This window comes from Amphiprion ocellaris, chromosome 23 (assembly GCF_022539595.1).
Source record: "Amphiprion ocellaris isolate individual 3 ecotype Okinawa chromosome 23, ASM2253959v1, whole genome shotgun sequence".
Lineage (NCBI taxonomy): Eukaryota > Metazoa > Chordata > Actinopteri > Pomacentridae > Amphiprion > Amphiprion ocellaris.
The window spans coordinates 5,118,558-5,142,169 of NC_072788.1; the positions used below are offsets into that span (position 1 = coordinate 5,118,558).

General features: G+C 39.9%; 1 protein-coding gene across 3 annotated transcripts in view; it reads right to left on the minus strand.

Annotated features, from left to right (window-relative positions):
- The window catches only part of dock11 (dedicator of cytokinesis 11), a 70,477-nt gene that overhangs the window by 22,160 nt on the left and 24,705 nt on the right, over positions 1–23,612 (minus strand). For 2 of the 3 annotated variants that reach the window (XM_023261157.3, XM_023261154.3), the window contains exons 17-39: positions 23,332–23,516; positions 23,086–23,151; positions 19,493–19,585; positions 17,864–17,987; positions 17,561–17,673; positions 17,259–17,342; positions 17,063–17,152; positions 16,204–16,325; positions 16,036–16,105; positions 15,830–15,955; positions 15,513–15,584; positions 14,882–15,028; positions 14,025–14,108; positions 12,399–12,510; positions 11,996–12,034; positions 10,688–10,869; positions 9,627–9,740; positions 8,372–8,447; positions 7,213–7,301; positions 3,865–3,985; positions 3,574–3,640; positions 3,346–3,393; positions 2,852–2,997 (exon numbers count right to left, since the gene is read on the minus strand). In XM_023261157.3, the coding sequence (XP_023116925.2) occupies positions 2,852–2,997; positions 3,346–3,393; positions 3,574–3,640; positions 3,865–3,985; positions 7,213–7,301; positions 8,372–8,447; positions 9,627–9,740; positions 10,688–10,869; positions 11,996–12,034; positions 12,399–12,510; positions 14,025–14,108; positions 14,882–15,028; positions 15,513–15,584; positions 15,830–15,955; positions 16,036–16,105; positions 16,204–16,325; positions 17,063–17,152; positions 17,259–17,342; positions 17,561–17,673; positions 17,864–17,987; positions 19,493–19,585; positions 23,086–23,151; positions 23,332–23,516 (2,370 nt within the window). The remainder of the gene's footprint in view (positions 1–2,851; positions 2,998–3,345; positions 3,394–3,573; positions 3,641–3,864; positions 3,986–7,212; positions 7,302–8,371; positions 8,448–9,626; positions 9,741–10,687; positions 10,870–11,995; positions 12,035–12,398; positions 12,511–14,024; positions 14,109–14,881; positions 15,029–15,512; positions 15,585–15,829; positions 15,956–16,035; positions 16,106–16,203; positions 16,326–17,062; positions 17,153–17,258; positions 17,343–17,560; positions 17,674–17,863; positions 17,988–19,492; positions 19,586–23,085; positions 23,152–23,331; positions 23,517–23,612) is intronic. The other variant, XM_023261156.3, reaches the window with a different exon arrangement.

Below are 23,612 nucleotides of genomic sequence, written 5' to 3' on the forward strand. Positions count from 1 at the left end.
CCCAGACCTGTTCCAACCCCTGAAGATCCACGGTCTGTCTGTGGAGCAGGTGGGGACTTTTAAATATCCTGGGACAGAGATCGACACCTGCCTGTCCTTTGGCCAACAGGTGGACTCTGTCTACAGAAAGGCACAGCAGCGTCTCCATCTGCTCAGGAAGCTTAGTTCTTTTAACATCAGCAAAGACATCTTAACCCTCGTTTATACATCACTCATCGAATCCATCCTCACCTAGAACATCTCAACCTGGTTCAACTTCCTCACCATCAAACACAAAACAAAACTCTCCCGAATAATAAATCAGGCCAGTAAAATCCCTCAAACAGCCCCCGCTGTGTGAACTGCATGGACGCTCAGTGATGAGGAAGCCTCCCTCATCACTGAAGACCCCTCACATCCCCTCCACCACTCCTTCATGCTGCTGCCATCAGCCAGACACTACAGAACCCCACTGGCCAGGAAAAACATCTACAAAAAATCTTTCATCCCCTCTGCAATAGCTGCTCTTAATAACACAAAATAGACTGCTCTGTGTTTTTAGCGATTTTATGTGCTTTACTTGTCTTTATTTATTGTACTGTGCTTTTAATGTGTGAGGGTACTTTCAATGTTTGAGTGTGTTTTTGTTTTAAATTCTGTCTTCCAGCTGTGACAAAAGATGAATTTCTGTTTTTACTTGGAACAGACAATAAAGTTATCTATTCTGTTCTATTTATTATTAGACATCTGCTGCCTGTGACCAGAGACCAGCCTCTCAAAACTTTACCAAAAACAGATTTTGTCCTTACAACATGATTATTAACAGTATACACACAAACAAATATAACTAAACCTACTTTCACAAACACATGCTCTAGTGCACATCCACACACTCTGGCTCTGAGATCTGAGTCACTTTAACTGCACTTTTGTTAGTGTTGCTTGTGTGTCTGTGTGTGGTTCACGTGGCAATGAGGAACAAATTCACGACTCACTTAAGGCTGTAGTCTGCAGGGCAGCTGGATGACTGCTTGGACAACAAGCTCACATTCAAACAAATTCTAGTGCTACATGAACAGGCTTCCAATTTAAAGTTAATCCAATATTTTGGGTGGAAGGAAGAACAAAGTGGCTGTAATCACCCATATGGTTTTATAACTTTAAACTCACTCAAAGCAATCAAACCAGCTCGGTCTGACTTGTTTAATATTTGCTGAAGGTTTACTCAGAGTCATTGTCTTTTAAAGAAGGTGCTGGTGTGGCTGCATTTTTCTAAAAGTCACATGCACACACACAGCTCTGCAACCAGCATGACAGATCATGGTAAAACAATAAGCTAATTTGTATGTGGTATACTCTTCAGTAGTTCTTGTAGTGGAATCATGACCTCATAGGCAGGTGCACACTGGTCTGCTCGGAGTTGGTTGTTATCATTTCAGCATAAAACAAGCAGGTTAAAATAATTTTCAATATGCTGCAAAGACTAGCTTTATATATTTATGTACTCAGTGTGGAGTGGCTCATTTAGTTTGACTAAGATTTTCTTTTTTTAACTACAGTCCTAGACTCACTTTTGTGTAAGAAAAAGCTGATGTTGACAAAGTTACATTGTCCGTTTGATCTGCAAACGCATTCATGGATTTATTTAAAGAAACAAGTGTGATTGTACTTGTTGAACAAAGTTGGTGAACTTAACGTCTAGCACAACTTTTTGATAAAGTTTATCAGTAGCACGTATCTCATCTGAAACATCAGCATCTTGTTTCTCATCAAACTGCGAAACAGCGAGGTCAGACACGTGCAACACTGCAATCTATGGGGGCATGTAGATCATTTTTGTTGTGTTATCGTTTCACAGGCAAGTTGAGCAACAAGTGAAGCACATAAAAGAGCCAACAAGTAACTCTTCAAAATAAAACAAGTTCAATGCACAATGCCATTCAAGCGTTACACAGTTTAATCCTGTGTTTACATGCACAGGTTTCTCTAGCTTTAATGCATATTTGGGACATTGTTCCGTAGCAACCAACTTAAAGCGTGTGTAGCACGTCTATGCAGCATTGTCGATATGCAGGTGAACACATTGCTTCATTCTTTTCAAGACACCGCACAGTTCCAGTGTGGATTCAACAGCATTAGTTTGGAATAACAACAGATCCAATACATGAAGCTCACGGAAGCCTTTCAGCTTGACAGGATGTGCTCAGTGACATAAAGTATGCTTAGGAAAGCCTGAGGCTCAATTGGCTGGTTCAAACCAACAGCAGGTGCCTCCATAAGCGGTATTGTGGTTTAGTTTCTACTCAGATAAAAAGTTAGTGTTTATCCTTGGCGTAGGATTATTTGTTTAAGGTATTACAACAGCTCACTGTGTGTGCCTCTAACAACATTTGTGTTTGATTATCACAGACCTTTGTAAAGTATAAGCCAGCTTTGTGAGATCAACTTTCCTGAAACGACTCGTGTGGCTGTCACCTCACCTAATCTCTCCAAATATAGCTGTCAAAGAAAACTTGGTTCCACATTTAAATAAAACCCAACAAGACTCTCTTCTGAGTTTCCACACTGAAATTGTGTTTGGCCCAGGTTCAAGTACTCGACTTCTGTACTTGAGGTTTGGAAACTGCTGCTCTGCCCTAAAGCTGGTGTCTTCTTATAGACTTTTTGTGTATTTTACAAGAACAAGATATGAACGTCGGTGGACACAAGTGTCTATGTGAAGTTTATTACCATATTCTTTGTATGAATTTACCGTCAGGCTTGTCTGTAAAATCTGGTAAAGCTTTGCATGACCTGTTGTGGTGTACAGTTACTTATCAGTTCTTTGCCAGGAACATAAACCCAAAGTTTTGCATATGAACTGGTGGGTTACCTATATTGAGAGTGAGGGAGGCTTCCATGGTGCTGAACTGGTGTATCTTAGTCTGCATTAGGCTGGCTCGGTTGCAGCGTATTGCTGGCATCGTCTGAGACTTCCTCTCTGAGGAGAACAGCTTCGACACACACACCTCCTGGCTCCTGAACAATGCATCGACCCAAAGAGAGAGTGCATTTATTTGTTTGAACACAACAGGGAAGAAAGAAAGAAAGAAAGAAAGAAAGAGACAGGGAGGAAATGAAACCCTGCTGCTGAAGTTTTCTATTATATTAACAACTGACGCCGAGTAAATGCTCAGAATTAATGAAACACAAATGGATTATTAGCAAACACATCACACTAGAATTTCTATGAAATGTGTCAAGACAGCTGTGAATTGTGCTTCCCGGTAACTGCACTAGACATAGGTGGGTTTCAGATTTCAGATGGTGACAGATAAAGCAGGTATGACGAGTTGATAAGAGCTGCCTGTTGTTTTCCAGCCTCACCTGCCAATGTTCCTCTTTCCAATATAACGAAACTGAATCAGACAGACCCTGCAGGGGGAGTGAAAAAGTAAATATATAAGTTGTCTTTTTCATGTCTACTACATGACATCTGACAGAGGACTGCTTTTAGGGAAAGGGATATGATTTTAGATGACGTTAAATAAACAGCTAACCGGTTTCAACAGGCCAATATGCTGTGAGAACAACTTTCTTTCACACACTACTCACTCGAGCAAACTGAGGAAGTTCATGATGTCTTGAGGGCTGACTTTGTTCCAGTAGGCCATCAGAGTTTCTGTGGATGAAAGGAACGTCAAACTCCAAAGTCCAAACTCTTGTTTTTTTATAAGGTGGAGGAAACTTTGAATGCATAGTTCAGCATGATTTTAAAGCAATCATAGCCAAGGCAAATTTCTGCGTGGACTATCTCAAAATAGCAGAATAGGCAGTTAGATAATAACAATAGTGTATGGCAAACGGAAGTCTGCCTGTGCAGTGCGGCTATTGATCATCACTGACCCTCTGACAAGGTCTTGACAATGTGCAGGAAGGAGAACAGGAGGCCTTTGATCTCATAATGTCCCAGTCTGCCGATGGGAGGCATCGGGCTGCTGCTCATGGTGGAGCCACGTCTCTGCAGCTGGAACACAACAAAACGCACAGAAACAGATATTTTAAACTTTATTCAGTTTGTTTTGCTCATCTCTCAGTTCTTCCTGACTTCCCATCTCAGTCTGTGGCTCTCAGACCTAAACACATTTTAATCCTACTGAAGAAGATCTTTCAAAACGGAAAGAAAAACAATGTATGGCTATTCAATAAAGAGACTAACGCTGCAATTAACTGTCATTTATATCAATGTGATTTAATTTGAGTACACTGAAGCTTTCAGGGGTTGTTTATGTTTGCCAATTGATCCACATGTACCATGTGGTTGGACTTGCATAAGCCCAGCCTCATTATCCAATAGTCACACCTCATATATAGTTTGATTATCAAGACAGATACTGCACTGAATTTACAGTATATAGCTTTATCTATCTTTGTCTGAAAAGCTTTACTATATTTTCACACATTGAAGCTGAACAACTGATGTTGGTGGATTTAATGAGTGGCTTTGCTATCAGGAATAACCTGATGTGTTCGGGATTACCTGGAAATCAAACCGCTATTACATCAGTCAAAGTGGTAGGTGTGAAAACTGTGTTTTGGCAACATTTCAACAAAATGTCACTTCAGGCAATAGAATACTGAGCCTGTAATGTGAAACTTTAGCTAATGACAGTTCTTGAATGTTGACTTTTTGGTTTTATTTTTTGCCTTTTTCAGATTTCTGCCTTCTGCAGCTTTAATGAGCAAGCTGCTCCCTACTTAGAGACATAGCTGTCCCATCTGAGTAGTGTCAGCAGCTGTAGAGTGCATTTATGACTACTTCAAAACAACTAGAAATGCCCATCTTCAAGGTGTGGAGCTTTGGCTGTGCAGAAAGCATATGTAGAGGAAGGAGACGTAAATTGTTGTCTCGTAGAAAGTGCTCATCTTAGCTTGACTACGCTGGTAATGATGTTAGCACTGGTTCAACTGCAGCACAACATTAAATGACTCCCATGAAAAAGTCAGAGTGAAGACTTGTCGTAGATTCACCACAAAAATGCTGAAAAAAAATAAAACTGTTTACATCAATAAGCTTTCAAGTGGAGACATCTGCACATTAGCTATGGCTAATATTCCGAGAACCTGATGCTGCGATCTCAAGTTCTACCAGTGAAGAATGTTTTAACCAATGTGTTTCCAGTCCCCAAAAAACCTGTGTATGTTTATATGAACATACCGTGTTTTCCAGTGCAAACCTACTCAGCACATCTGCAATTCCAATTCAGTCTCACTAAATTTGCCAAAGTTACGAAAGAGTAACAGTAAATGGTTTGTAATGTTGGCCATGTGCTCAAACACAGCAGACACTTCATGCTACAGTAACACTGCTCAAAAGCAACAGAGTCAGTGTTTTATAACATTATTTTTAGGACAGTTTGTTATGAGAAAATACAGTAGAGACTTTAGATGTGGATCCAAAACAGAATATGCCTGACCCCACTCATTATTACATAAACAGTATAAATCTTATGTCGACCCTTTAAATTGCTACAAAGCAAAGGCTAGTGCAAAGTTTTTCGGCAAATTATAGATTTTATTGATATTGGAAGTGAACCGAAGTAAATTAAAAACCTTTTTTTTAAATTGTTATTGCCCTAACCATAAAAACATCTATCATACTTGAACCCTAGTAAGTCTGTGCTGGGCAATAACCACTTTATCACAGCTTGCAGATGTTTTCTGGAGCCAGCGAAGAGACTTTCTATGCTTGATTGAAGAATTTCTTCCATATATTTCAGGCTGTCTTGCACGTACAGCATGTTAAACATCCCTCCACAAATTTTTAGTAATGATTAAGTCTACTTTAAAAATTAGTAGACAATTATGATGTCTACTTGGAATTATTGTCCTGTTATAAATGGTAGACTAGTTTCACTTTCATTTTCTTAAATGACTGCAGGAAACCAGCATCTTCAATGTTTTGATATTAACTGAAATCCAGTGTTCCCATCTGCACGTAGCATTTCCTCTGCTACTTCCTGCCATACAGTCCGAAAGCAGAAAACTTCCACCACCGTGCTTTAATTAGCACGCTGTTCTTTTCACCAATCCCTTTTACTCCAGACACACTTTTGTTTTAAGTAGCTAAAGAGCTCAGATTACCTCCATCTGTCTGTTACTTTACCCTCGCCTAATTGTTGCTTTGCAAAGTTAACTTCTGAGTGGTAGCCGTGGTTCAGCTTCACTAATCAAAATGCAGACTGAAAGCACTTTTATATCTGTCTGCATCCGTCGTCTGCTTGTTTCAATTTGCAGTTCCAGGAGCCCCAGGTTGTTGAGAGTTACCACAAGATTTGAAGGGTCAGAGAGACCACACCTCTATCCCATTTTCTTTTAATTCTGCTTCACACCAGTTTGTTTACATATGTGAAGATGACTTTCAACGGCGGATCACCCCAATGAAACACTATATGAATGATAGCAGGTCATGGCAAGGGGCTAAATCTGATGGAAGATGACACTCGGAGGATGGAGGCAGAACAGGAAGTGCTGAAAGACGGTGCTCATTGGGTGACAACACAGCTCGTGCAAGTGCAAAGAAACTCAAGAAGTGACAATGTAACATTCCAGTTAAGTTACAAAAGCACTGTGTGCAGTTGCCAAGGCACCTTGTCTTCACCTCTGTGTCACTGTCTCTTAAACACAAACACGGTGCAGATCTGGGCATCAGTAATCTGCATTCTTAAAGTCTAACTAACCAACATCTAGCCGACATCTCTGTACCAAAATTATAATTTATATTGTGTAAATTTGAGTGAACAGTAGGTGTAATGCACGTGAGGTAGAGAATTGCAATAATACACTGTTGTCTTTAACATTGCTATAATATAATCCTTCATTAGGCTCTCTCTGTGATCATTCAGTAGTGTTTCTGCTGCTCAAAATACACCCCACACCAAAGCAAAACCGAAAATATTTTCAGGGACATGACAGTTTAGCTCTCCATACAGACAGTAAAAGTTGCAACAACAAGGAAAAAGTTGTCTTATGCACTGGGTGTCTGATTTGCCACAATCTCTGCATCGCACAACTATACACAGCTTCATGCATGGAAACAAACACACACAAACAACCACTTTCTTTGGCCTCCCCACGTGCGAAATGAATCTGGTGAATCAGAAGAATTGAGCATTACTGGAATTCAGCTGTCTGAATGATAATTAGGCCTCTGTTAAAGGTGTTTACCAGTGGTTTAATGCGATATGATCTCACCTCTATGCTGTCTGGTGTTCCTGGATCCATAAACAGAGAGCCTCTGGAGTCCTCTCTCCTCACAATGTGGCCGTTCTGAACGGGCAGACCTGGAGGCAACACAGTGCAGAATTGTCAGCTGAAATTCATTAAACTCACTGATATGATTTTTAAAAGCTCACTGGTGGTAAAGCGTGCAAATTTAGTGGCAACAGTTCAAGTGCAGTTGTAAATTTAAGGGGATATTGGGTTATAAAAAATAGACAACAGACGCACTGACGTGTCAAAGTATTGTATACTTCACTGATAACACTTGTTGATAACATGAGAGCTTGAGGATAAACAGGTCTTAATAAACCATCCAGCAAAGGGAAGCTCTTGATTATACAAAGCATGATCAGACGACAGCTCCTGGGAATACTACGGAGCCAGTTGTCTAAGGTACTCTGTGATCCAGGAGGTCTGTGAAGCTTAGTTGTGTCATTCTTAGGAATGTGGAGGATTTATATGTGAGACTAAAGGTCCAAACACCTCAGCTTCTCCTGCTTTGATTGTCACAGCTGCTTGTTTTAAATGTGAGTCTTGGTAACCATTTAGAAATGCAAGACTACATGTCTGGAATACTCCCATCAACACAACACACTGAGCGGTTATAAAGTACAATGGGAGATCTTCAAGAGTTAGTCTTAGTCACACAATCTTCGCAGTTCAACAACCGTTTAATCAGCATCCACCACAGGAATTACAGATGACTGTGACCAAAGTTCATCTGAATTGTAAAATATACCCCCCAAAAAAACACAACACCCATGTGGTCTGAAAGTTAGAGCAGTTTTCTGCAACTTTATTATACGATCATCATCAAGGGAATGACACACAAATCAAAAATCAAAAAGTCTTCAGCACTGACTGCAGAAGAGTCGGGCTCGGTTAAGTAGTATGACGTCTATGCTACTAAATCCCAAGCAGTAAAAACGATAATGTACAGAGTACTCATGCCTGGCATAGAGTGGCTGCTTTCACACAGAGTGCTGCTAATGGATAAAATGGTGTGTAATACAAATATTGCTCTGTAGCCGCGGTGACGAGGGCCTCTGTTGTGATGATGATAAATAATCTGTAAACAGGAAGAGGCTAGACGCCATATGCACTGTGCCGTTATCTGTGGCTCTTAACTCACCATGGTCTTTCTCAATTGCAGTGCTGATCCTCCTGCTGTCGGTGGAACTGGTTGATATCAGGTCATCTCTGGAGCCCTGAACAGCCACAACAAGGGAGAAGTGAAAACGGTGTTGTTGTTAAGATATGAACTGACACGTGCGGAAGGCTCACTTCTCAAAAACTTTATCAGAAATAATATGTGAAAGGGTTCACATGAAAGCAAATAAAAAATTAATCTATCACAATTATATCGTCTGACAGATCTCACGAAGCTTTAGTTACAGTTTTTCTCTATTGATAAGACGCTAAATTCCATTCACTGCACACAGCCACCAACTGACTGCACACATTTCTCAAAAACAGGACTGTGTTTTGTATTTAGCAGTGCAGTGTCCTACTTTTGCTTCGTGTGTCTTGAATTTGAAAACAAAGTTCAAATTTTGACAATAAAGTGCGCTTTTGACACAAGTGTGCAGTGCTTTGTCAATTGTGTTCAAATAAAAAAAATAGTGTGTAGTGTGTTGGGAAATGTGTGCTATTTTTCAGGAATAGTGTCTTATCAGTTGAGAAAAAATTGTACAACTGAACAGTCGGGTGTTTATATGACTCATGTTTCCATAGAAGCTAAATCATTATTCCTTTGTGGTTGAAAAAAATCCTCCTGTGTTACAGATTCAAGATGCTTTTGTACATGGATCACAGTTGTTTTTTACCGGACTAATAGCCTCTTTGGAATTGAGTCTGTCTATTTATCCTAATTCAAAAATACTATTTTTAATCAAAATAGAGAGCAGCATTGCAAGTTTGTAAGTGTCTGTTAATTAACCGTCTGAACCCACTGGAAGGCACAGAGCAGACAGGAGACGGCAAGAGACACTGAGAGGAAAATAAAACATGCTTGATTGATAAAATAAATACATTATGGTTGAGTTGAAGTGCAGAGTAGTATGAAAAATATGAATATTTAAGTTTCTACAGAATGTTGATCTCCACTTTCTCAGATTTGGTAACAACTGTGGTCACCTGGAAAAATATTGCACATGTTGATACAAGTTTTTTTTTTTATTTCTATCATTTATGGCATATAACACTTGACAAACTGTACAAAAACACATGCTTGTCTTATCTCTAGAGGTGCAGGAATTTATATTACAGAGAAAAATAGGTTCTCACTGAGTACAAATGTAGCCAGATTTTTTTTCTAAATCTGAAATGGCTCGAGGCTCAGAGGCTGAAACAGTAGAAGAACAGTGAGGGTTTGCGATAGGACTCACATTGAGGCCAAGCCCAGGGCTGGAGGTGTGTGGCTGAGCAGACAGCTGCTTCAGGTTCTGGTAGAGCAGCTCATAAAGTGGCAGGTACAGCAAACAGATCCTGGCCTGCTGGTTCTGAAAAGTCAAACATGACTGGATTTGCATTTTTATAATCACTCATGTATGAAGACTGATAAATTACATGACATGAACTCACGGAGACAGATAAAATGACACATGCAAAGATAGAAGAATACTGTGGCTAATGCTACATACACACCTGCAGTCTAGATTCTAACTCGTTTGCATAACAGACACTATTATCTCATTGTTGGAGTGAACACACCAAATGCACTAATATTTATAGTATGTACAATGATGTTCTGCTCCAAAAAGACAAACTGACATGAAACAACAATCACACCTAATTTGCTAGCAGGTCTGACCTTGTAATATTTATTTTTGGGGGAGGGCTTTTTTCTGGTAATGTACACTAATATAAAAAGAATGTTTGATTAATTTTCACATTTAGACTTTATTACTGTGGGGGTTTTTTTATACACAAAAAGTCACACACTAATATTTTGTTGGACTGCCCTTAGCTTTGATTACGGCATATATTCACTGTGGCATTGTTTCAATAAGCTTCTGCAATGTCACAACATTTATTTCTGTCCAGAGATGCATTAATTTCCTGCCCAGATCTTATATTGATGATGGGAGAGTCGAACCGCTGCGCAAAGTCTTCTTCACAACATCCCAAAGATTCTCAACGGGGCTGAGGTCTGGACTCTGTGGAAGACAATCCATCTCATGCTCCCTGATCCACTCATTCTCAGTGTGAGCCCCATGAATCCTGGCATCGTCATCTTGGAACATGTCCATGCCATCAGGGAAGAAGAACTCCATTGATGGAAAGACCTGGTCATTCAGTATCTTCAGGTAGTCAGCTGACCTCATTCTTTGGGAACATAACGTTGCTGAACCTGACCAACCCCAGATCATAACTCTAACCCCCACAGGCTGGTAGGCACTAGACATGATGAATGCATCACTTCATCTGCCTCTCTTCTTACCCTCACCTTGAATGCTGTGTAGCGGTCATCCATGGCGTGTTTAATAAGGAGGTTCTTGAGAACGCTCACGGCCAGCTGCCTGACTTCAGGCCCTTGTTGCAAGGCCTCAGCCACTTCTCTCAGCAGCAGACCCACGAGGAAATGGTTACGGCAGTATTCCTCCGTCAGGCTGAACTCCAGACTCTGCTCTGTGGTTGGGTCAGACAGGAGATCTTAGTACACTAATATGGGCTGAATTTAACAAAATCTAAATAAAAATTGAGGTACTGACTGAGATAAGTGTCCTAATTGTTTGTCTTGTGATATATGTTTTTGTTAACACCCTAGCTAGCTGTGCACGTAGTTAGAAATCCAACTACATCTACTTCTTACACAATTAAGTAAAGATTTAGCATCTTTAAAAACAAAGGTGTTTCACAATAAAAATATCAAACAAGCAACAACAAAAATAAAGTCAGCATCAACAACACAATCAATTTTTACTAAACACCAAATAATTGACTATATACAGCATAATCAGTATTGTTCAGTAGTTGCAATGTAACACAGAGGCAAACAATGGCAAATTCAATCATTCAAAGTGCAACACCAATGCAACAGAATATCAACAAACCCACGTAACGCATTCATTCAGACACTAATGTTTCCACAACACACAAAACAGAGAGGAATTAAAATGATTTCGTCTATATTAGGAATTTGCAACACTAGAAATGTTCATTCTGTATATTTGGAAAAGAGCGACAAATTTAAAGGCATCGGAGATACAGGCTTCTAGAAATGAGAAGTTGTCTATTTCAACAGAAACAATGACATACAGTTTCGAAACAATGCTGTCTTAACATTGAAACACACAATGCAGCCTGGGAACTAAGTAACCATCTGCAATTATCTTCTCTAATAACAGAGACAGACAGAGAGACCAAGAGGGAAACATAGCCAGAGAAGAGACAGACTCTGACATCAGGAGAGAGAACCGCAGCTTCATGAGACAAGTTTCTGTCTAGCGCTTACAAGTATCAAGTCAATTAAGCATTAGGACAGCAGAGTCAGTTGATTCCCATAACAGCAAAGCTCCTCTCCCCTATAACACACAGGCTCAGGCCCCGGCAGGCACATGAAGGCAACAGCCCAGCATTAGCATTTTGTTCTGAGTGAGCAGGGAAGGAGGGAATGAGTGTCCTATGCGAAAAGAGGGGCTGACGGCGGGCGGGTGGGTTAGTGCAGGTCAGAACAAGGAGCGGTCATGTGCGAGGTGTTTGCGTACGGCAGCAAACGTTTGATGTACAGAATGGTACGGTGAGCATCACCTACCTACAGGGCCAAAAAGCTCCGTCGCATACGGAATAAAATCTGACCACGAGCAAAACACACACAAAAAAAAAACAAAACAGAGAGGGGGTTGAGGGGGGGCGGGTGAAAATAAACAAATCTGGGGTAAAACTGTAAACAATCCATGCAGCATTACCACAGCACACAGTTGTTTTTACTTGTGGTTGTGTAAAACATGTGAAGGGTGGATAAACTTGTTAAGCAGGTGTGGCTAATGACAGGTAATTTACTACCTGACTTGTGTATGTGAGGGCCAAACAGTCAGGCGGGTTAATAGAAGGTGTAATGGATGCAGAATCAAGGTCGGGGGTTGGGGGTCATGTGAGAGCTAGTCAGTGGTTACATGTGTGGTAGGAAGCATTCAGAGGAAGGACATGTCGCTCACCTTGTACCCTCTGCAGCTTGGTGCGCCCAAAAGCCATGGGCAGGTTAAGAGGGATGAAGTGTTCGTGGTTACACATCGTCATCAGGAAGTCAAATTTCATTTCGCTCAGCACCTGCGGCACACATGGTTTAACATGAGAGCGCGAGCTGTATATGCAAATTTCCATCAACCGCCCCAAATATCTTTACTGTTCAAATATAACAAAGAGGCCTGCTGGCTCACTGTGTTGTTTTAATTTGTTAGTCAAATATGGTGTTACACAAACAAAAGGGGAAGGGGAAGGCCAGAAGAAACAGAGCATGCTTATCTGTTATGTCCAGATAAAATACTAACACTGGAAAAATGCCCCTCTCAAAACAAGAAAAAAAAACTTATTTCAAGGAACTTTTGCCTTGAAATAAGTGAAAAAAATCTGCCAATAGAACAGGTGAAAAATCGCTTGGTAAGATTTCTTGAAATAAGATATGATATTTAGAATATTGAGATCTTAAAAATAGCTGGAAAACTTATTTTAAGCTCTATTTTACCAGGATTGTCAAGCTTAGGTGTCTTAAAATAAGCCAGACATGCTTAAAAAAAAATAAAAAATTGCAGTTTTTCACTCAAAAATAGATGTTTGCTTTCATGTAATCTTCTGATTTGAGATGTTTTAACCCTCCTGTTGTCTTCATTTACGGGCACCAAAAAAATATTATTTCCTTGTCTGAAAAAAAACAAAACAAAAAATGAGCAAAAAAATTCCACAAATTTATGAAAATTTGCAAAATCTTCAGGAAGAAAATTCCAATAATTCCTTAAAAGTTTCCCTTAAAAGTTTTATTTAAAAAAAAAAAAAAAAAACATCCCCCAAATTTGGCAAGAAAATTCTAGTAAATATTTTCAAAAAATGAGTAAAAATCTTCCAGAAAAATCCTAAAAATATCTAAAGTGATTACATATATCAGAAAAACGTCTAATATTCTCTTAAGAATCAACCAAATCAACCAAATCAACCAAAATCCAGCGAATTTCGCTGGATTTTGGTTGATTTTTGTGAATGTTCTTAAGAAACATTTTTAACATTTCTTTATTTCCACCAAAAAATGTTCAAAGATTTTCCAAAAATGTTGAAAATGTGGACATCAGAAGTTTCACTGTGAAAATATATATTTTTTTCCACATTTTCAAACTTTAAAACGGGTCAATTTTGACCCACAGGATGACACGAGGGTTAAAGTTATTTCGAGTTTTCTTATAAAATACAACTCAAGACAAGATAATTTCAAGATTGTTTGACTTAAATAGATATTTAAGATGCATTGTCTTAAAACAAGTCCCTCCATCTGCTGAAATGTCTCTTGTTAAGTGAATTTATCTTAAATCAAGTGGGATGAGATATTTTGACTAAAAATAAGACAAATAGATTTGGTAAGATTTTGAGTTTTTGCAGTGAAACTTTCCCTTTCAGATAACACAACAGATAATATGCCTCAAAGGGCTGAGTTGCATCAAAAGCTGTGAGTAAGTGTTTATGTATTGCTCTCTTCACAAAATTTAAGTACCTTATTAGCTACAAATTACACCTCCACTGCAATGCCTTTCTTTCTCTCTGAGTGTGCAGTCGGCCCTGCTCTGTCGTGCATGTACCTTGGGATCTTTGAGGCCGAAGTGACGCATGTAGTGGTTTACCAAGCCGAAACCAAAGCCCCTGTTCATGAAGGTCAGGCATCTCTGAGGAGAGAAAGTGTAGTTAGCACACAAGCAGCTGCAACATGTACAAACAGGGCTGTGGAGTCATGAGTTGGAGGTAAAAATACAAACATTTCTGCAGAAATAGTGCAGGAAGAGCCTTTCCAGTAACAGATTGGGTAGGTGCAGGTTAATTAAAAGAACCGCAGACTTATTTTTTCCCACCTACACCCTGCATTACATTGTAGATCAGTGTTTGTCTGCTGTGAGATGATTCCACACGGTCTGCCTCACAGGTGTTGTTTCTGCAGCTTGTGGCTGGTTCATAACATCGCATCGCTGCAGTTTGATGTTCTATTTTACCTTCATGATATTTTGTATTTTCACTATATTCCGTATTAGAGACAACAGTGAATTACAAAGTGTCTTTTTGGATACATGTAAACCAGGGGTGTCAAATGTGCGACCCACGGGCCAAAACCGGCCCACCAGAGGGTCCAATTTTTTTGTCTCGTTTGTGTCCATTTTTTTGGTGCTTTGAAACTTTGTCTAATTGTTTTGTCTCTTTTTTATAGTTTCATGTCGTTTGTCTCATTTTTTGTCATTTTGTTTCTCGCTTTTGTCATTATGTGTCTCAGGCGCAGTGAAAAATTTGAGTTGCACCTAAACTATGTGCTGCTGCACCTACATATAAAAACTGAGGCACACCAGGAAGTAGGAAACATGAACTCTGATAGCACAACAACGTGAAGGCGTACATGAAAAGGAATAACTGAGGAAGTTTCAAATAATTTGTTTTCAGGTGGGTGTCAGACCTTGATGAAATTTGCAAGGCTCAGGTTGATGCAGCGAGCTTCCTCTTGGATTTCCATGTGGCGGATGGTGATGTGAGGCATAATGGACAACACCAGGGACTGGAGCGCCTGGTGGAAACTGTCAGGGAAGCGCTGGGCCCGTGGCATCTAAAAAGATAAACAGGATTTAAAGCTAACAAAACATCGCTTTTAAGGATTTAAAAAGCGCAAACGTCAAACAGCCACAAACTTTATGAAGACAGACTACCAGTATATGTTGTAAATAAAGGTAAATACTTTCTCTGAACAGCTTAAAGTTTAACTTCTCCTTAACAGTGTAGAGCTATAACTCTGCTTACTGCTAAGTGTCTGGCATTGCTAGCGAAGACAGATAAAATGCAGACCCATGGCATCAGATTACGCAGCTCAACAACACACTAGGAGTTATCTGTTTATTCTTTGAGAGTGTGTTCAGTTTGTTTAGAAGTGTTGACATGTTTGTGACATCATGTGTGGTTTAAATTTGCTTGTGAGATCCATCCCAAATAAGGACATTTGAACTTTGAGTAGTGGCACAAGAGAAGACTTGCACTGACAAAGAAAGTACTGAAAAAGACTCTTAATGCCTTCTTAAAGGTCATGTAATACCAACCTTCATGCGGTTTCCCTCTTGTAGGTACTGGGCCATGGATTTAGCCATGGTCTCAAAGAAGAACCAAGAGTACTGGGGAAAGAGATAAATTGAGTCAGATTGCTGTCATACTGCTTCCTGGGAAAATGTTTCCAATGGCAAAGTGATGCTAAGGAATAGATAACCTTTGGAAGAATCAGATAAAGTACAAGAAGTGACATGTTGGAAGTGGTCAGAATAGCAGCCAGAGACATTTACTGCAATTTTTAAAGCAAAGATGCTCCCTGCTGCTCAGTGGTGGTACTACAGCTGGACTGACATACGGGAAAACTACACACCTTGAGCAGTTTATTGCTGGTGTTGAAATCAGCAGTATGCTTGAGGATGGCTGTTACAGCGGTGGCCAGCACCTCATGAGTGGTCGCTGAGTTTCCTGACGCAGGATTGTTGGTCACAAACACATACTACAAAAAGAAAAAAACACAAATTAAAACAAAGTATAAAAAGCCTGTGGAATTATTTCAATTGTTTCAACCTCTGGTACCTTAACAAAAGAGCGTAGGTAGTGTTCCAGTCCTTCCTCGTGGCATCTGGAGACTATATGTATGATCACACTGGAGGTAGAGAGCATTGAAACAACGCACTGTAAACACTTTGATTAGAAGTGAATTCTGTTTACCGAAGCCACATTTTTCCCAAGTCAACAACTGACCGCAGAGAGTTGACGGCAATCTCATGGGCTTCTTTGGTCGCTGCTGTGAGCACCTCAAACAGCTGCATCAGCACCGTTGGTAGGAAGGTGATGATGACGTGAGTCTCCATGGCATGCAGGCACTGGAGGAAAGAGGGTGAGAAGAAGTTATGGATGTGAGTCTAAAAGTACACTACAAAAACTCAAAATCTTACCAAAGTCTGTTTGTCTTATTTTTAGTCAAAATGTCTCATCCCCCTTGATTTAAGATAAATTCACTTAACAAGAGACATTTCAGCAGATAGAGGGACTTGTTTAAAGACAATGCATCTTAAATATCGTGTTAAGTCGAGCAATTTTGAAATTATCTTGTCTTGAGTTGTATTTTACAAGAAAACTCGAAATAAGTTTAACCCTCGTGTCATCAAAATTGATCCGTTTTAAAGTTTGAAAATGTGGAAAAAAGTATATTTTCACAGTGAAACTTTTGGTGTCCACATTTTCAACATTTTTGGGAAATCTTTGAACATTTTTTGGTGGGAAAAAAAGAAATGTTAAAAATGTTTCTTAAGAACATTCACAAAAAAATCCATTTTTATGTGATTTTTGATTTTTATGTGAATGTAAATAAAGTTTATTACTGTAGCGATCGAGTTTGCTGTACATGAAAGGCACTGGAAGCAGAATTCCTACACGTGTTAATCGATTACGTAACTGAATCAGCAGGGTTTGTGAACCTTTGAAAGTCAGTGAATGCATGCCGTCCAGTAGATAAAGCCATGCTAAGATGACTGAGATATAACCAGAATGCTGTTAAGGTATTTCTGCCTGCAAATGATCAATATCTGCAAGCTGTCACCAGTGCCTCTTCGGATCTCACCTTCAGGTATTTGATAAGTTCCGCTGGGTTGCCTTCTGATGTCGTCCTCATCAGCTGGCAGTGCTGGAAGAACTTGTGTAGATGGAGGTCCTATGGAAAAAGAACAGCACACGTTAAGCATCACCAACACACAATCCATCTACAGCTGCTGCTTTACTGTATGCGAGTGTGTCAAGAACAACAGAAAAAGTTGTACCTGAGGATATATTGTTGATGCCACATGGGTCCTCACTTTAAACAGTGTCTTGGCATTTTCTACCCACTTAATATCTGGCTGAGACTGTTCAAAATAGATAAAACAGACAAATTATTCATAAAAGAGTGTCAACACAGTTTCTTATTGATGTTTTGCTCACACGCTGGTACTCCGAATACACAAAAGTGCCAATAATTAAGCACATTTTTGCTATTCAAGATAAACATTAACTTCTTCATTGACTTTCATTAAAGCTCAAACACATTAATTTAGATAATTTTAAAGTTTCCAAGTGTTTCTACCTTTCTGGTGTCCTGACAAAGATATCCAGCAGGCAGAGTGGCAGCTACAGGTAGCTGCAGCTCTAATGACTGCATCCTTCCATCTTTCAGCAAAGGCATCCAGGAGTATCCCACTGAAACACATGAGAATAAGAGACTTACACCAGGCTGATCTACAAAGCCTTGAAGCTTAATATTCCCAACACTAAAGCTGCTTTACTTGACTGAAAACATTCAGCAACACCTTATAATATAAAAGCTGTATTCAGCATTGTTTCTTCTGTATAGCATACAAATAAAGAGACAATTTCCCAGCCAACTCACCCAGTGACTCCACTCCATCTCTCTTCTTGCTGCTCGCCTTGCTGCTGGACTCGCAGCTGATGTGGTAGAAGGTGAAGAGGATGTGGTGCTTCTCGTGCACGTGAACTGGCAGCTCAATCTTAACCTGCATGCAGTGGAACACGTCATGGTTTGAGCTTCATGTATTTCAACACCAAATCTTCCTCCACAGTCATAACAGTTTCAATATTATTAAATGCTGCTGGGAGATTCGTTAGACAAACCGATCAGCGAAAAATGTTGATTCCATGTTTTATTGTTCACAATAAGGCAGCTGTAGGTTGTTTTTAGGGAATTCTGAAAACCACTTTTATAAGACAGAATTGTTCTTTTCTCAACAAAAGTGCAGGAAAATGAATAAAAGTGGTACAAATTGCTTGATTTAACCCCTAAAGCTTATCTCTGTGAAGTTTTTCAAGAAAAAGAATCCCTTCCTGTCTTAAAATGGCTTAGATATAGCTATACACTCTCCTACCCTGCAAGTTGACATGGTTGGTTCCTTAGGTTTGCTTAAGAATGAAATGCATACAGTCTGAATCTAGCCATGGCATTGTCCTTTAACACACAAAAATCACCATATGGATATGGTAACAAGAATTATTCTACTCTCTGTAGACTAATAAAGCCATAAATAAAGTGAACTCCTTGATTTGCAGAGGATATTGTCACTCCATTCAACCCATAGGCCACATGTGGACAACTGTTGCTACACCAGAGGGCAGCAACAGCAAGGAAATATATTTTATCCAGTGATTTGGCTCATGCCGATAGTCAGGAAATGACACATAATGCACAGATCAGCAACAGTGATTTATCACAGATAACCAGCACCCAACACATTCCTTAGGAATGCTATGAATGACTACAAAGACTCTCCAATTTGTCATATAAGCATGAATCATTTAGCTACTGTGGTCATTTTTCTTCCTCTTGGGTAAGCCAGGCACTTATAAAACACATCCATTAGATAACCTAACAAGGCTTTCGAAAATCTCTAAATCTCTGGCACTATAATGCTAAGTAGAAATCTGTTTTATGTAGTGTTTTTGTACTTTAAGATACTTTAAAAGACAAAACTGTTTTTTTTTTTTAAAAAATCTTTTAAAAGACAAAGATCACTGTTGTTTTGTTTCCACGGAAATTCTCTGTGATGTGCCTGGAAGCTGAAGCATGAGGAGGTAAATCCCAGAGAGCATGCCCTTGTGTGTTCATGCGTGTGTGTGGGAGTATATGAGGGCACTTAAGATCTTAATCCGTTTGATTTTAGGACCATATGGACCCCCTCAGCTCTACAACTCTAACGGTATCCTGATCGTACCTCTCTCTATGGGCTTTCATGTGTGTGCGTAGTGGAGTGTGACTGTTTCAACAGTCTAGTGTGAGATCACAAGGAGTCCAACCCAGAGACAGATTTATGGGATTATCTCAGTGCTGCTGAGGAATTTTAGTACTGAACACAAAGGCTGCCGATTAAAAAGAAAAGTCCAATGTGTCTGTATGTCTAACTCATTTGTTCACCTTTATTCACAACATCAAATCAATCAAATTCCTGTGAAATCAGTCTATCTGCTGTGACACTGCAAATGAATTAAATCAAGGATGTAATCTCACCTCATCGTAGAACTCTGGGCTCTGATTGTGATGCAGGACGGCTGCGTAGGTGCTGCTGGTGAAGAGCGAGTCCCCCGGCTTGCCGTAGATGCACTAAAAGACAAGCGAGCACGTCAGTCATCAAACGCCGGCTGTTTAATGTTGGGGCACTGCAGTGAGTAACTGCTCAGAGGTCTGTGGTTACTGACAATATTTGGAGAAAAGACGGGGTGAGTGCGCATGTATGCATCACATGCATCTTTGAAGCACCAACAATTTAAACAAAGGCCTGGAGAGACTACAAAGCAGGACCTGAAATTATAAAAATCACAGGTTCTGACTAGACAGATGCCTCATTATGACAAAATATATGGGTTTTAGGCCTCGCACAGCACTTTTTAACTTATTTTAACTAAGAAACAGAGTGTTTTCCCCTCTGCTGAATTGTTGAGAAGTGATTACAGCACTCTGACACCAAATGTGATGACATAAATGTATTTTTTCTGCTCCAAACACCAATTTGAGCCAAACTACAAATTCACCCTTAAACACTATAAAGACACTGCAGAGAAAATGTGGACATTTAGCTCACTGTTGTCACTACAAGAAGGAGTTCTGTGGGAAAAACAAACCCACACTGTAAAATCAAGCTTGACCCGGTCAGGATGTTTTCTAATGAGGGGCAACAAGTGTAAAAAGAAAAATCAAACCCGTTCTGACAGCTTGATTCTGTAATTAGGATGCTAACAATTGCAGTCATCTCTAATGAGCAATAATGAGCGGTGCTGGCCAGAGGAGAGGACGGAGCGCTGGAGCCAAGTGATTGAAATTGAGACTGATAGGAGCTGGGATCAGAAAAAGAGTTGGAGCCTCTGCAGGAGGACTAGAGGAGCCTGGAGGATGGATGAGACTCCAAGAGAAAGCAGATTTCCAGCTCAATCTGGAAAGAGGCTAAAGGTATAGGAAGAAAAACAACATATCCAGACATCCTCACAGCAGCGGCAAGTAGTTCGATGGGAGTCATGATAAGCTGAGTCAGGATGAGGGTGGAGGTGTGGTTGGAAGAGCAGCCTTGGACTTTATCTGACGGTCCTGTTAGTACATGTACTGCACCACCCAGGACTAGAAGCAAGCATCCTCCACTGGTGCAAACTGATAGAGCCACATATCTTGCAGTCATTAAGAGCGCAATTCCGGGTGAAATCAACAAATAAATCAAAGTTTGACTGCTCAAACATGCAATTTATGACAAAGATAACATTAAGGAGGCCGCGGATATTATTGCACTTTTTAATTCACAACCTCTGGGAAACATTCCAGCTCCCCAAAGGTTCAAATGAACTTCCTCTCTGCCAGATTTGTGTCTTCTGTAAAACCCAGAACCTTGCTGAGCTTCCGCTACCTCTGATTAAATCTCCTGAGAGGTGTGCTGCTGGCTCCTGTTGCTGTTTGTAAACATCTTTCTGCCTCACTGTACTTTAAACACAGTTTGCTGCATACTCTGATTCGTCTCTAGATATGTGTGTGTGTGTGTGTGTGTGTGTGTGTGTGTGTGTGTGTGTGTGTGTGTGTGTGTGTGTGTGTGTGTGTGTGTGTGCGTGTGCGTGTGCGTGCGTGTGTGTGCACTCAACAAGAGATGCATGCATGACTGCTAGCTGATCTGCATGTCTAGACTGTCTTAATCAAAAGCATCAAATATCAATGTTGTGGTGGTTTGAGTCAAAGAATTTCTGTTTTCCTCCCTCCCTCTAAAAAAAGTGAAAAGAAAAACAATCCTTGGTGCTTTGATGACTATTTCCAACCACAAATATTTGGCATGTGTGGCCAGAGAGAAATATAGAGGAAGAGAGGAGAGAAAAAGAGTGACCATTCATTATCTTCTCTTGCCAGCTATAATAACCAGTTTCTGCAGGCTTTTTCTTTCTCCTTCTCTGGCCCCTCAGCTGCACTCTGACTTCCACTTTGTGAAAAGCAATAAAAAGAGGAGTTTATCATGTCTGAGCCCCGCTGCCACTGATCAAATCTCTCTCAGGACATTCCTCAAGTTTTCACTGGAGTACTATTGTCTCTGAAACAACTACACCAGGCTCCTGCTAATCTCTGTGTACCCTTCTGAACATCTATCGTTCTTTCTTCTACCTTCTGCTCAATTTCATTTCCTGAACTGCGTATTTACTATGTTATCTGACTTCTTTTCCATTTTGCCTTTATGCTTTGGTATTTTTATCCATCCATTTGATAGAACTGATTATTCTCAGGGGTGGAAACCAATCCCAGCTGACATTCACACCTAGTTGCCATTTAACCTAACTTGCTTATCTTTGGACGGTGGTGCGAAAAAGGAAACAAAAGCAACCCAAGTGAATCCACACAGGCGACAGGAGCATATGCAAGGTTAACATAGAAATGCCCCAGCTGGCAGGTTCTACCCCAGAACCTTGTTGCTGTGTCTCTTTAATTCAATAATTGTAGTTATGAAAGCATTTTATTTTCATTTTGTAAAACCTTTGACAGATTTCCCTTTCTGGGTTAAATCATTAGGGTCCAGTAAAGAGAATAAAATAGATTTTACAGTGAAAAAGCTGCAATATTTCCACCATAAAATCTAAAATCTGTACAGTCACTCAAACATGTAACAGCTCCAGGATGATCTCCAGCCACCGCTGCTGTTGGTGGTTGGAGGAACAGACTACCTGTAAACACCCCAATAACACTGGACTGACAAAAAGTTGATTGTAAACTTTGCAAAGAGCAGTCTGCAGCAGCTCAACAGCAGACATAGTAAATCATGTACAAACTGTAGGGTAACTGCATAATATTCCTTCACAGTTCTTGTGCTGGAATCACCAATTCTTATAGATGTTATCTATTTTCATATGAATATAGGTTCAGAGTCTGTCCTTGTCATTTCAGTAGAAAATAACAGAATTGGAATGACTTAATATGTTGCAAATACTAGCATTTTATTTGTATAATTAGGGTAATAAGGCTGACAGGAAGAGTGCACTTAGTGGATTATGGCAAATCTAGAGATAACCAGCACATTTTTTTCTCCTCATCAATAATCCAGTGCAGGTATGATTTCAGTTGACAACGATTTTCTTTGGTTGACTACAGTCCTAAATATGACAGTTAATATTTTCCTTTGCAAAACACTCCCAGATCCTGACACCGTTTCATATTTGGTTATTACTTTATACATTATGTAAATGGTAACATTTCATTTCCATAGCCTATATTCTTATGTAACTTTAAATCACCCATGTTTCTCATCTAGCGCTACTGTTACCTGTTTACAACAGACTATTAAAATCTTGCAATATTCTTAATTTAATCTTAAAGTATTATTCCTTGTAAATGTTTGACTTTAATCCTATTATATCTGGAACCTGGCCTAAGGTTATATTTCAGGGAAAAAGTAGTTTTAATATTTTAACATTTATCAGAGGACTTTAACTTCATTCTCAAACTTTCAGATTAGCTCTCATGATACTGATCTGCAGTAGTTCTAGGATCAGAACCTGTTGACCTCTGAGCAATTGACCTATTAGTACCGCTAACATACACAGGAGCTTAAACGCTGCATTATTTACAGAACACACTGTACAACTCACCTTTAAAGAGGCTGCACCTTCTTCATCTGAATCTCGGAACTGGATGAAGACTGCAATGTTTCTAGCCTGATGTGGAGGAAACATTACATCAGTGGATGCAGACACAGCCAGACAAACAATGTGTGAGTCACCTATTGAACCTAATCAGTCACATGTGCTTCATTCTCTGTAGACAGCAGTAACACAGAAATCAATCCTTAATTTATTGCCACATTTTTTCTTTCACTTTCATTCAGAGTCACACACCTTAGTGAAGGTCTTCTGGTTGTCGTATTTGAGCTGCAGGGGGTAGATGTACAGCTGGTTCTTATAGGTGGTGAAGGGGTAGTTGTACTTGGCTTCCTCAGGGAGGAACTCCTCGATCTCCACTGACACCCGTTCGCAGCCGTCCTCGAAAGGCTTGACGGGAATGTAAGAGGACGTCACTGTATCTGGGGCACAGATCACATGTCGAGTTAGAGAACCATATCTCTTCTGCTGAGCTCATGCCAAAGAGTCAGCCTGGGGTCATTCAGTTTTCTTTTGAG